Consider the following 14,183-nt stretch of genomic DNA (forward strand, 5'->3'; position numbering starts at 1 on the left):
GTCACTAAACGCTTCACATTTCTCAGTGTGCAGTCTCAAGAGGTGACTGGAAGTATTTACCAGGCTCTTTTAGTCTGTTCCAAGGCAGGACAGCAATAGATACTGACCCTAAACACCCATAATCCACAATCTTGCTCACTTATACTGCTGAGCTACATTCCTCCATGTCTTAGCATTGTACGCACACACCGTCAGTCAGCGGTTCTGTTTTACAGTCCAGTTCTAGCTGTACAGAACCTGGGACACATGATTTTTTTTCATCCCCATTCTTGAAATCTTCTCTCTGCTCAGTGGTGGCATTCCAGCATCTTCAAGTTCTGTTTGATCTTCAAAAGCAAAACAAAACATACGTAAATGCAACCGTTTTCTGCCTTATGCTGTTTTAATACTCAGCCCTTGTTATGCACAAGTACACATGCAGGAGAAGGAGGAGAGGGAAATGCCACTGCATGAAACTCAGGCAAGACTATAGACTACCCTTCTATACCAAAATAGACTATACACGCTATTGGCCAAAAACTCGTTAGCATGCACTGTATTTAACAAGTGTACTCTACTCAAATAACCGCTTTGTTTAACATTTTACATAAATAAACACAATGGTAAAGCTGGATAGGGTTCTGCAAAAGCAACAGTCTTTATTATATCCTGTGTGTGTAAACGGTGCATTGGCCAGACTGTAGATCCAAAAAGGGTGACAGCTGCGAGTAAACTCTGGCCATCCCAAGGTGCTTTTCGGTTTTGAACGTAGTTACTGTTTCCCCTATAGCAGACCGGCGAGTCACAAAATGGGCCGTGTCTGCAGAAATGCTTAACTGCGCGGAGAGGGGGGGGGTGCAAGTGACGTCATTCCGGCTCCACCACGGAGCCAGCGCCGCGTTCTAAGTGAAGGAGGAGACGGAGCCAACGTGGCGGACCAAGGGGAGCAGTTTCATTGCCGCGCCAGACTCCGGAGACGCGGGTGCCTCCCAGCGATGAGTCACCGGGGAGCAGAGAGGTTGTGTTAAAAATGACAACCCGAGCTTGTCCACGTCAACAGCACTGAGCTACTTCACCCGCCACCATGGACTCTGGAGCTCCGGTAGGTGATCGGTGCAATTAAATGCCTATAATGTGCATTCAAATGCAGTATAATAATGCACAGGGTTTTATTATTTGTATTATATATATATATATATTTAAAAAATTTTTTTTTTTAAAAAACAGGAAATACTTCGAACGCAAGAGGCCATTCTAAATACATTGTTACAGAATTTTATACAATCAGTTATTTTGCTGCTGCATAACTATACTGAAACGTTTCCATACTGTGTGTGTGTATGTTTGTAACTTATTCAATGCAATAAGTCTGCGTATTTAGTTCTGTTAGCATTTTTGTAATAAACAAATACATACATAAGGACATACTACAGTGTGCAAATAAGGGTTGGGGGAATCATTATGAATATAATTCTGCGTTTTGTATTAGTAAGATAAATAGAGGCATTGAATTGTCAGCTCCCATCAAGCACAGTATCGATTATTGGAAAGATAGAAATAGCGAAACTGGCGTTTAAAAGAGGGCTACTTGTTTAATTAATCTGACGAAGATAAAACACTGCCGCAATGCAATATTCATCATAACCATAATAATAAACTTCGCTGAAAACTTTCCCGACATATGTCACGTCACGAGTGGTTTCATGCACTCCCGACACGCAGTCTTGCCACGTCTTGTGGCGTCCGCGACGTCATCGAACTCTCATCTTTGTAGCTTTTTAAATGTAACAGCCCAGCACGTCACTACGTCATGGTTTCGTTTCTTGCAAACACCTTGCAATGTAACCCGCTGGACGTTTTGTTACTGAAGCCGACGCCGTTCGAGTACTCCTCAGTTACAGGCCAGGGCCCATCTTGTGGTCATTGTATAGGGCAGGTTGCCCGGGATCCAATGCAAGTAAGTTGTCCGAGTTCGAGTATTGCAGTTGTTCAATGTGCATTCAACAGCTCCATCCTCTTCAGCTCTCCTAAAGCACACCTGGTGCTTCCAGCAGCACGCCGATCGGCAGTCACACCAGTCGTCTCGGCTCAAGTTCTGTGATACACTTAGACTCTGAATCGGAAGCAGTCAGTGCATAACAGAACTTTGGCTTGGACTGACCAGTCGCTGTGAACCCCGGCCGGGCGGAGGCTGGAGAGCGGAGCGGAGTGGAGTCCTGTCTATCACTCTCAGTTTAGTCCCAGCACAGGTTCTAGAGCTCCAGTTCCTGCAGGGAGGCACGTCAGTGACGAGTCCGGGTTTTTGTTTTTTCACCGGAGCGTTCCTTTGCAGAATCTGGGTTTCTTTCCAGTTCTAGCGTTGTAAAAGTTTACAAGGAGAGTGAAAACATAGCAGTCTAATAAAGCACCATACAAGCCCAGAGAGGTATGGTAAAACATAATGAAACGCTTGAAAACCATGGTGAACTATGGTAAATGCATCTATAACCATGGAAAAAGCATGGGGCGAAAACGTCAATATATTACTGTGGTTAACTTTTATAAGTGAGGTGCATGTATTGTTTTAAATAGTAGTAATAATAATAATAATACTAATACTAATAATAATAATAATATATCTTATGTTATGAATGCTATAGAAGTAATAAGCACCACCAGCTCTTGTAAGCTCTAGTAAGTTTAGTAGCTCAGACAGCCCTTAGCTTGAAGAATATGACAATGTAATTAAAGCTGCCGATAACTTTTTTTCTCTCTTGTTTAGGAACCCTCGCTTTATACAGTCAAAGCACTTTTCATACTGGACAACGATGACAACCGGCTGCTTGCAAAGGTACTGTTATAAGTGCATACGGGGTTTGTGTGGGATGTGTTAATGTGTGCCCAGTCATAGTAAATACAGACAACAAAAACATCAAAATTAAAACAAGAAGTGCATCAGAATGAGAGGTGAAAACACATAAACAATGCCAAAAAATAAGCAGGTAAGACGGATACAAATATTTGTGTTTGTAAGTCAGGTTAAACAGGTATAAACGTAGGTCTTTAACTCATGGCGAAGGGCAATGTGTCCTCTGCCTACGTCTTGGGGGCTGCAGAGTCCTTTTGATCCTTCATCAATTAGCTTAATAATGTTTTTTTTTTTTTTTTTTTTTACAGTACTATGACCCTAAGCTGTATCCTTCCATGAAAGAACAGAGGAACTTTGAAAAGCATGTCTTTAACAAAACACACAAAACTGACAGTAAGTTTGCTTTATTATCGTTCTCCATAATGATAATATAATAAAACACATTGTGCAGAATAACCTTGTGTTGTTTTTTGGCATCTCTTTTTTGTTTGTTGTAACAGCCTGTGTAGTGTTGTAAAGCACGGTGCTTGTTGTGTGTGTGCTTGTTGTGTAATTGCTGTTTCTTGCTGGCTTTGTAATATTTTCTTCTCCCCCCCCCCCCCCCCCCCCCCCCCGACCAGGTGAGATTGCATTTTTGGAGGGGATGACAATTGTTTACAAAAGCAGCATCGACCTCTTTTTGTACGTCGTGGGGAGCGCCAACGAAAACGAGGTAATATTGCAATGTGGGTAACGTACTGCCCACCCGGCACCTTCAAAAAACATGCCTGTTCAACACTCATTTAGAAACGCTGAAAGAAACGTAATAAATTCAGTGACCACCAAAGTCTTTCTCAAATGTTTGTCATTGAATTCATTGGTGTCTTTTAGCCTGTCCATTGAAGACATTGAGAAAGACTTTGAATGGAAATGTTTGTCATTGAATTTATTACGTTACTTTTAGCATATATATATATATATCTAAAACCAAAAAATATAATAACGTCTGTGCAATTTGAAAAAAAATAAAATGTATCTGCTTTGTTGTTTTGTGTTTTTTTTTTTTTTTTTTTTTACTAGCTGATGTTGATGACTGTACTCAACTGTCTGTCCGAGTCTCTGAACCTGATGTTACGGTAAGATGTTGTCTTTGGCTTCCCCCGAGCTGTGCTTTCTAATTAATCGGATAATGGCATTGCTGTGCTGTGCTGCCTTACAAGGTGTCATTATTACAGAGGAACGTGCAGCTTAGTGAGACACAGTTAGAACATGCAGTTTGAATGCACGTGCATTTTAAATGGTGCCGTGTGTGTGCGCTTCTAGTAGCAATGTCCTTCTCACCTTTATACTGCAGCAAACCAGCAAGCAGAGGTTTCAGAATGGCTGTCGTTAGTTAACCGGTCTTTGAGCTGTAGCAGAGTGGCTGCACCTCCTCTGTAGAAGCCGCTGGGAGAGAAGTGTCTGGTGGTTGTATTCTACGTTATATTAACCCGTCTGTCTCCATTTCCCAGGAAGAACGTGGAGAAGCGCTCCCTGGTGGAAAATCTGGATGGTGTGTTCCTGGTGGTGGACGAGATTGTGGATGGAGGGTGAGTGAAGCAACGGTGCATTCACGCTGCAACGGTGCATTCACGCTGCAACGGTGCATTCACGCTGCAACGGTGCATTTGCGCAGTAACAACGCATTCACGCAGCCACTTTAAGTTTCAGTCACAGATCCTGTGTGTATCCGTGTCTCTTCCTGTGACACTACAGGCAAGTCGTACATAGCTCTCAAAGCACTTGCAGAGTCTCTGCATTCATACTGAGCATGTTGAAGTCCTGGGTGACTTTCCTTTGGCACGGCAAGACCTGCTTATCTCAAGAAGAAACAGATTCTCAGTGTCTCTCGCACACTGCGGGCTCATCCACCCGCAGAGGAACACAGTGCTATTCCACGCTTAAGTTTCAGCATCCAGATTTAGTTTACATTCAATTATTTATAGTGTTCAATTTATATGTTTTATTTTTTTATGGAATTAAAGTTAGGTAACTTATTGCAGATTGTAAATAGCTGTATTGTATAGATCAGTATTGTAATTATTATTATTATTATTATTATTTATGTCTTAGCAGACGCCCTTATCCAGGGCGACTTACAATTGTTACAAGATATCACATTATACATTATTTCACATTATACAGATATCACATTATTTTTACATACAATTACCCATTTATACAGTTGGGTTTTTACTGGAGCAATCTAGGTAATGTACCTTGCTCAAGGGTACAACAGCAGTGTCCCCCACTGGGGATTGAACCCACAACCCTCTGGTCAAGAGTCCAGAGCCCTAACCACTACTCCACACTGCTGCCCATTGTAATGTGTATATACAGTAGCTGTATTGTACAGAGCTGTATTCTGCAGTATGATTTGGTATGTGACTCTCCCTCTCTCCCTCTCTCAGTGTGATCCTGGAGAGTGATCCTCAGCAGGTCATCCAGAAGGTGAATTTCAAGGTAAGATAAAGTTCTCTTTCCTCTCGTGGCGTCCTCTTTGGTGTTCCTTACTTCCTTCCTTCCTTCCTCCCTGCCTCCCTCTTACCTGTCTTCTCCTTCGTCTTTCTTCCCCCCCTGGCCCCTCTCCCCTGGTAGACCCTGTCCGAGCCCGCCTACGGCTTCATTCTCTTTGACTATATCTCGGGTAGCGCTGAGCTGCAGGGCGAGCGGACCCAGAGCGCATAGAGAGTGAGGCAGAGAGAGCGAGAAGGGGGGCGAAGAGAGAGAGCTCAGGTAACCCTGCATGTGCTCACACACCACAGTACAGGGACTGGGGCTCTCCTACTGCTAGAAACTGCAAGGGGGTCTGAGTGAAACAGCAAGTGGAGCACTCTGCTTTTGTTGCCTTTGAGATGCTACACCATAGAGTGTTTTGTATTTCGTTGAATCTCTTCCTTTTTGCTTTTTTCCCCCTCTTTCTGTCTGTCTAGGGTGATGATAGCCCCCTGTCGGAGCAGAGCGTGGCACAGGTAATAAGAGAAACCTCGCCTTTTGAAAAAACATTATCACTGGGACTTGGCAGCCCTACTGAAAGGTCTGCCGTGGTACAGACTCGGGTGAATTCAGGGTAAAAAGGGATGCATGGTGTAAGCACGGAGCAAGCAAGATGAAATGCGAAACTACCGAGATATCAATTTCCCAGGGTAAACTCTTACAAGAAGGGGCGGGTGATAGGAGCTGTTCTGGGATTCACACCAATAATTTGCTGCTGGTTTTTACTACAAATGAGCTCTCAATTACTTAACTAGACCCTTAATTGAACGGTTGCTTAATTAGACCTTTTTAATTGTTCTCGGCTCCTAAGAAGTTGCAGAGTTCAATTTAGTTATAAAATGTTCTTGCTAACTTGAACTCTGCAACTGTTTAAGAGCTTAAAACAAGTTAAAAAAAAGGTCTAATTAAACAAATGATCAGTTCAAGTAAGGGTCTCGTGAAGTAGCTGAGAGCTCAGTTGGAATGAAAACCAGCAGACACAGGGGGGTCCCCATTGTTTTTTTTTAATTGTCGTCTTCTGTCCTCGTTCCTCTCCAGCGTCCCCCGGCTCCCATCATCTCATTGCCTCCTGTCTGTCTCGTTTCTCTGATGCTATTAAGTGAATTAAAAAGCCTCTTTTGCTCTCTCCAGCTTGCACGCCAATGAAACGAGTCTCACAACGGGCTCTGGAAATGTAGTTTCCTTCAAAGAAAACCGGTTCATAAACCTGGTCCCCTGGCCGCTTTCTATTTGAAACTGTACTGAGTCCCTTGAACTGCTCATCACGCTGTGACTGAACTTGGTACGGGCACTCCTTAGCACCGGTTCCTGGGGGTAACAGAATCCAGGTTAGGGTGGACCTCTTGCATATGGGTTCTATCCCCCCCCCACAAAAAACAAACAAACAAAAGAAACCACACCTGCAGAACTACTGTGCAAATATAATGTGGTGAACTTTACATAATGACAATTGCTGTAAGCTCGTAACTATGATACTAACAATAATAATAATAATAATAACCCTAACAATAATAACCTGCTCTTCTCTCTTCCTCTCTAACCTCTTTTTCACCCAACACTAACTGCCCTTCTGCTTGAATCCCCTCAGCAAATCTCTGCGACACTGAAAATCCCGTCCAATGTAAGTTACATCCCCTGTGAGCCCCGGTTCGAGCGTCTCCACTGTGTGGGGCGGGTGCTGCTGGGGTTAGCGGGGGGGGTGCTAGTGGGGTATCACAAGGAACCGGCTCCACAAACAGCTGTACTGTACCCACAAATGCGCCAGTCTGCCTCTGGGGTGCCATACACGGGTTTATGGCATTACTACCCTGTTAAGCTCTTGGCAATAACATTGCATTGATAGATTTTTGTTGCATGTGCATGTGTGGATCTATGCGCCGCTTTTCTAAGTAGCATTTTAGTACCGTGGGATTTGTTGTAAAATGATATTGCAAGTCATAAAGAATACAGAGCATAATCGAGTCCTTCCTTTGCCATTTGGCTCCGTAAGTTTTATTAGTTTGTAGGTTGTTTTTTTTTTTTTATATGAGCTGCAGCGACATCTGCTGGTTGTTTTATGTAAATAAAAGGCTGGATTGCAACTCCTTTGATGTAACCGCGTCAAAGTTGTTCATTCAATAGGTCGGTCATGCCAAATGTTTGTACACACACACACACACACACACACACACACACACACACACACACACACACACACACACACACACACACACACACACACACACACACACACACACACACACACACACACACACACACACAGCGAGGACAAAGCAGCTTTGAAGTTTGCGATACAAAAACAGCACGCCGATTGCCAGAACGGCGTTTACTGTGTGCAGTCAAGGAATATATTGTAGTGAGCACCTTTTTTTTTATAAACATTAAACACTGCTGGTCAAATTAATTCCAAAATGACCATTACGCGTGAGAAGAGAGAGAGAGAGACGAACTGAAAATACCGGATTTATTTTGACTCACTCCTGGGTGCAGAGAACATGGTTAACTGGTCAAATAAATCCGATAGACCGATATGGGGGGCGTTGTTTTATGTATTTTATTGCGGATTTGGTGCTAAATTCCTGTTATCTGCTTTTATTTCAGGTGTTGCAGTCGGCAAAGGAACAGATCAAGTGGTCGATACTGAAGTAGAGAATCCAGGAGTCACTAAACCACAATGCAGTGTGTTTAATAGAATTAGTCTTTGGAAAATTAGTGAAAACAATGACATTTTCTTAAAGCTTCAGCTGGTTCCCTCGTCAGTGCGGCTCAAGGTCGATTCCTGGCAGCGCGTTCTCATTTGAATTTTATATATACCAATTTCAACCAATTATTAAGAAAATATCATTTTAAAGCATGTTGCATTTTGGTTACATATAGGATTTTTTTTTTTTTTTTTTTTTTTTTTTTTGCGATATGCGTTATAATTATTCCGTAAATGCAGATGTATTGTTTTATATAATTCATTACAAAGGTAAAACACTTTCTTGTCGAGCCCATCGGGATACGCACATTTCAACATCGCAAAAGTCAGTCGGTCAAATCGCGTGAAAGTCTCCAAAAGACACATTGCGATATCGAATTGCATTTAGTCAGTATAAAAACGTGTAACTATTTTAAACGCATTCATTGGAGCATAATTGTATATGGATGATACAGAACACGCTGATAATGATCGATCTGTCCCGGGGGCTTGCATGGGCTTACATATCAAGTGCAGTGTATTAGTTTGTACATTAAGCTATGCTGATGCATTATTATTATTATTATTGTGTAAGGACGTTGTTGTTACTGAAAAGAAAAATCAATACAAACATTACCAAAGCCATATAAAATTATATATATATATATATATATATATATATATATATATATATATATATATATATATATATATATATATATATATATATATATATATGAGCAAAACTCTGACGGCTTTAATAGCCTGTGTTTGGAATATAAATAGTTTCGTTTTTTTACCTCGGAACGTTCTCGCGTTCTGTTCCATTGAGCGAAGTCGAGTTTTCGCAGAGTTCTAGAGTTTTTTCAGAACCCGTAGAATTCTCATATAATATTGAGAGCATGAGATAGTACAGAATAGGGATATGTGCGTTCAGCGTACAGCGAGCGCATGTTTAAAAGTGATTGATAGTTTAAGAATGTCTCACAGCACACTAACACAGGGGTGAGAATGTTACACTGACATATTTACAGCGTTAATATCATGTGTGTGCTAACATCTGCAGCAGAGATTAAAATATATAATCGTTTTTTTTGTTGCAGTTTTCTTATAGTTATGTTAGTGTTTCTGTTACATTAGTGTACAGCACCGCCGCACAGATGAAAACAGCATTTAAAAAAACAATTAAAAAGTAATAATATTTGTGCAAATGCCTAAAAAGCAGTATGCAATACGCCTTAGAGGTCGAAACACACAATACCATTACAAATACAATGTTTATAACAGGAATGTCATCTTGAATTAATGCCTTTTTCGGATTAATTAATGCAGTCCTACTTTATTACAGGCGTGTGATTTAGTGCGAAACAAGGTTTTCGTTTGAAATTGTATTTATTTTTTAATGCAAGCCAAGATTGATTCAAATGTGAATAAATATTGTATTGATAATTATTAATAAATACCATATTTATTATAATAACGTGTGTTGTTTGTTGCTTTTAATTTTAATATATTTTTTAGAATGAAAAAAAACTGCGCTGTACTTTTTAAACAGCCAATCACTGTAGCGCTGCCCTGCATAAATTAGAATGAATGTTTCAAAATGCGGCTAATTTGCATAGAGGGGCGGGGCACATAGGTAAACTATGCTGATTGGCAGACTGCCAGTACAAGTCAAGCAATCAGAGGAAGTTTACCCGCCCACTTGGAGTGTAACAGGGCGGGCGATTCTCTTCATTAAAAACGCCCAACCTGATTGGACGACACTGGTGGTGGGAGGGGTTTAAATGGCATGATGTAAAATAGCTATCGAACTGCTGATCAAAGAGTTCTTTATATAATTCTTATAATCGTCGTTTACAGTTTTTTTTTCATCCCAGCTATATTTGATAATGTTCTAATTTGTTTTGTATTTTACAAAATATAAAAAATTCATATATTATATATTATATATTACGTTTTAATAAACCAAAAAAAGTTAATTTAAAAAAATAAAAAATAAATAAACATTCTACAAATTAGAAGGAATTTCATCATTAAATATGAGACGTAATTATGGTAAATTTGGGGAAGTATTTTATTTGTCATGCAATTTACAAACGTTTCTTTTAGTTCTTATTTTTATTTCTTACAGACAGACAGATGAGTAAATGTGTCAAATTCAAAGAAGAAAGAAACGTCCTGAATGCAGAGAATTGCAAACATGTTTTGAAACCTCCAATCTCTCATCGGTGTGTGCGTGCGTGCGTGTGCGTGCGTGCGTGCGTGCGTGCGAGATATCATCAAGCAATTGTTTTTAAACTCAATTGGGCATTCCAGAATCATAAATATGCGAGCCTAATTATTATTATTATTATTATTATTATTATTATTATTATTGTATTTTATCTTGCTCTTAATTGTATTAATACTTGTACTGTGATTCTTGAATTGTATTTTTGTTTACGACTGTAAGTCGCCCTGGATAAGCGCGTCTGCTAAGAAATAAATAAATACATAAATAAATACATAAATAACTATTTGTTCCTGTTACGTAGCCTATACCATTAAAAAGTAGATCTACTTCAGAAGGTTAAACGTAAAGCTTGATAACTCACTGCTGTGTGCAATTATCCAATATTGTTAAATAAACAGTTATTTAGAATGCAATCCTTTCTCAAATCCAAGTACAGCACTGCCCTTAAAATCGATGCGGTTTTTGCAGTTTTTCTCCAATTCTTAGTCTGTATCACCATCTGGTGGTAAAGCTTGGTAACGCCTCATGTGCTGTTCGAAGTTCTCCTACCAATGTTTCTCGTTCAATGACGTGTAAGGGCGGGGCTTCCTAACCCTGGTCCTGGGGGGCCCCCCCTGTGTCTGCTGGTTTTCATTCCAACTGAGTTCTCAACTACTTAATGAAACCCTTAATTTAGCTAATAATATGCTTAATTGTTCGCAGCGCTTAACTTGAACTCTCCAACTGTTAAAACCTGAAAACAATTAAAAAAGAAGGTCTAATTAAGCTAATGAATAGTTCAATTAAGGGTTAAATTAAGTAATTGAGAACTCAGTTGGAATGAAAACCAGAAGACGCAATGGGTAATTGAATGACAGGTGCAATTCTCTAAATATCAGCTAAACAAAAGTGACAAGGATCAGTTTGTAAACAGTAACTTCAATAAAACACTCATACTTAAACCCGTAACATGCTCAGTACTCGAAAAAATTAATTGTTCAATAATCGATCAACGGGATACAGTCAGTACGAAGACACGGCTCAGTACACTATACAGCGTTCTCTCAAACGCGACCCCTGGCGGTTTTCATGTGAAATCGCACCGTTGTAAAACATCTTGCTGGAGAGTTAATTAAAATATGAATACAAATGATCATGCATTAAAAGCGATTATTATTTCTATGGAAGGCCATCCGGGTCAAAAATGCATCATTTAGTACACGTATTGATTTGGACCAATTAGACAACATAAAATACTACGTGTTCTCAATAAATGTCAGTGAGCTATGCATTGTCTATGAAGTGGCTGGTCATTTTACAATAGTACTTACATACGGGCTGGTCATTTCACAGTCACGCAGCATAATTACAAGGGTAGTCAGTCACCTTCGGGATAACATATATTTAATTTAGGACATTATTATTATTATTATTATTATTATTATTATTATTATTATTATTATTATTATTATTATTATTTAGCAGACAATTTTATCCAAAGTGGCTTACAGAAATTAAACAAAATATTATACCCAATATTACAGATTGCAAAATATTATACAATATTACAGGCAATAAAAATGCAAAACAAACACATCTATACAATATATACAAAATAAACATAAATAAAGGAAAATACCACAATATATATAAATAGGAATTTACAAATAAAGTTTGGATACACGGCAGATGTCAAGATGTTTAACATTCTTATACGCCTACAGTAGTTCTTCTGTCAACATTTCTACCTGTATTACTGTATATAGCGGGAAAACACTGATAGTACCCAGGTGCCATGGCTATCACTGGGGACAAAGCGCTGCATGGTGTTTTGTATTCTGAAATGAAACGTCTGTATACCATGGCAACAACATCGCAAACGTGTAAAAACAAATACATACATAAATAAATAAATCAACAATAATAAAAGCTAGTAGAAACATTGTTTGAATAGTCTGTCCTTAATTATAACGTTTTTGAAAAATAATATACAATACTATATTTATTTTCGTTAAAAATGTCAAAATATTGTTTACTTCAAGGGTGTGTGGTTAAACTTCAATCACAGGTAAGGTTGGGGGGCGTGTCACGGGAAAGTTACCACGCCCTTGGAAATCAGCTTTCCAATCAGATACGCGTGCGATGAAAACCACAGCCAATATTATGGAGGTATGTAAATTTAGGGGCGTTCCCGGACTGACACCTTAGTTCTATCACATGCTTGTCATTATAAAAATACCGACGTTCTATTTCTATAATTAAATAACTGGTCTCTCCAAATGACCAACGGAGAACATTATTATATTTTAATTCGTGCTTATGGATCATGCAAAACTCTCCAGGAGATAGAGGTTAAAACAATGGGCAGATTTAAAACAGAAAATCGAAAAATAAAAAATAAAACACGACATGTTTTCACAAGTGTACGTGTCTGGTGTCTGCGATTCTTAATAGATATTCAATAAATAAATAAATAAATAAATAAATAAATAACCACCAGAGAGAATCTTACTTCGAGGACAAAAATAATTCACATCGCACTCTTTTTAATAAAGCTGGTAGATCCTCTACTATCAAGTGTGGAGTAGTGGTTAGGGCTCTGGACTCTTGACTGGAAGGTTGTGGGTTCACTCCCAGGTGGGGGACTCTGCTGCTGTACCCTTGAGCAAGGAACTTTACCTAGATTGCTCCAGTAAAAACCCAACTGTATAAATGGGTAATTGTGTAAAGAAAATAATGTAATGTAATTCTATGTAAAAATAATGTGATATCTTGTAACAATTGTAAGTCGCCCTGGATAAGGGCGTCTGCTAAAAAATAAATAATATTTTAGTTTTTAAAAATTTTAAAACTGTTTGTGTGAGTTCAAGAAGGTGCCCCCTTTCCAAAACTTTAAGAAAAACATATCTGCATTATAAAATAGATAGATAGATAAAAAAAAAAAAAAAACTGAACGCGGTACTGAATGGGGCCGCATTCACATAACATTAGCGTTTGATATTCCCGATGCCTAACATAGTCCTAATAAACAGCTTCGGATATCAGTTAATGTGCAAGAGAGAACTAAGAAACAGCAACCAGCTCTCCATATCCAAGGAGAATCCAACAGGATACTCAGCAATCAGTAGACTTCACGAAGAGGAAAAGTAACTGATAAACTGAAGAAGCAATTTGTAAGTATGTATAGAACTCTATTTGAGTATAGTCTTGTAAGTGAATAACGACACGGATTAAAAAAAAAAAAGTTGACATATAGACTGCATGTCTGATACAAGCCTGGTGTTTTCGCATGCGGTTGTCAGATCAGGAGGTTTTTTCGCCACCACACAATATGATATATGTAGTCTCTCTGATGCAAACAAAAACAAAAAACGAAATACAAATTCTGAATAAATGCTACTGTGTTCTAACCACGCCGGAATAAATGAAAAAAGATGACCGCTGCACGCACAGTGGATCGTATTGTAGCGCCGGGGACTGTTGCCTTCCACGGACCAGTTTGCTAATTACACACATGACACTAAAATCATACCCGGCGCTATTTGAAGCAGATTTACGAGGATGTGTTTTAATATGGCCACTGTGGAGTCAGACAGGATGATTATATCTGCCGGTATTATCAATCAGATCGGAATGTCATGCTCTGGGATTTTTTTTTTTTTTTGACGCGTCTGTAATCACAGCCACAGCCTAAACAGACACACACAGTTGAATAAAGAACACTGTTCCCCGTGCGGTTTGCATGCCTCCAATGCGCTTCTGGGCAATGCGCTGTAGGGTTTATTGCCATTATATATATATATATATATATATGCATTATAAAAGAAGATAAATTGATAGGAAGTTTAACATGGTGCAATTACACACGCAGTGACTGAAGGGGGTTATAGAAGGCAAATCTGCGGTCTGGTGTTTTTTGCCCTCGAGTCTGCGTGAAACAGAGCGAA

The 14,183-nt window shown here is 39.3% G+C and overlaps 1 protein-coding gene across 5 annotated transcripts; it reads left to right on the plus strand.

Moving 5' to 3' along the window:
• The first annotated feature begins 901 nt into the window (after positions 1 to 901).
• copz2 (COPI coat complex subunit zeta 2) lies at positions 902 to 9,501 on the plus strand. Of its 5 annotated transcripts, none has more exons than XM_034055826.3 (10): positions 902 to 1,081; positions 2,741 to 2,809; positions 3,136 to 3,220; positions 3,448 to 3,539; positions 3,887 to 3,942; positions 4,318 to 4,395; positions 5,257 to 5,308; positions 5,779 to 5,817; positions 6,930 to 6,962; positions 7,943 to 9,501. In XM_034055826.3, the coding sequence occupies exons 1-10, from the start codon at positions 1,064 to 1,066 to the stop codon at positions 7,988 to 7,990; spliced, it is 570 nt and encodes a 189-aa protein (XP_033911717.1). In that variant the 5' UTR covers positions 902 to 1,063; the 3' UTR covers positions 7,991 to 9,501. The 5 variants fall into 5 exon arrangements, 3 of the variants coding, with proteins under 3 accessions (XP_033911717.1, XP_058862748.1, XP_058862749.1); XR_009310081.1 differs by lacking the exons at positions 902 to 1,081; positions 6,930 to 6,962 and adding exons at positions 1,792 to 1,936; positions 5,444 to 5,581; XR_009310082.1 differs by lacking the exons at positions 902 to 1,081; positions 7,943 to 9,501 and adding exons at positions 1,792 to 1,936; positions 5,444 to 5,581.
• Positions 9,502 to 14,183: the final 4,682 nt, after the last annotated feature.

The sequence above is a fragment of the Acipenser ruthenus genome, chromosome 33 (genome assembly GCF_902713425.1).
Source record: "Acipenser ruthenus chromosome 33, fAciRut3.2 maternal haplotype, whole genome shotgun sequence".
NCBI classification, from domain to species: domain Eukaryota; kingdom Metazoa; phylum Chordata; class Actinopteri; order Acipenseriformes; family Acipenseridae; genus Acipenser; species Acipenser ruthenus.

Bases quoted from the DNA above. Each gene is read 5' to 3' on its own strand.
- copz2 (XM_034055826.3), top strand. The intron at 3,221-3,447 runs GTAAGTTTGCTT...CCCCCCGACCAG, and splicing joins CAAAACACACAAAACTGACA to GTGAGATTGCATTTTTGGAG. The intron at 3,943-4,317 runs GTAAGATGTTGT...TCCATTTCCCAG, and splicing joins TCTCTGAACCTGATGTTACG to GAAGAACGTGGAGAAGCGCT.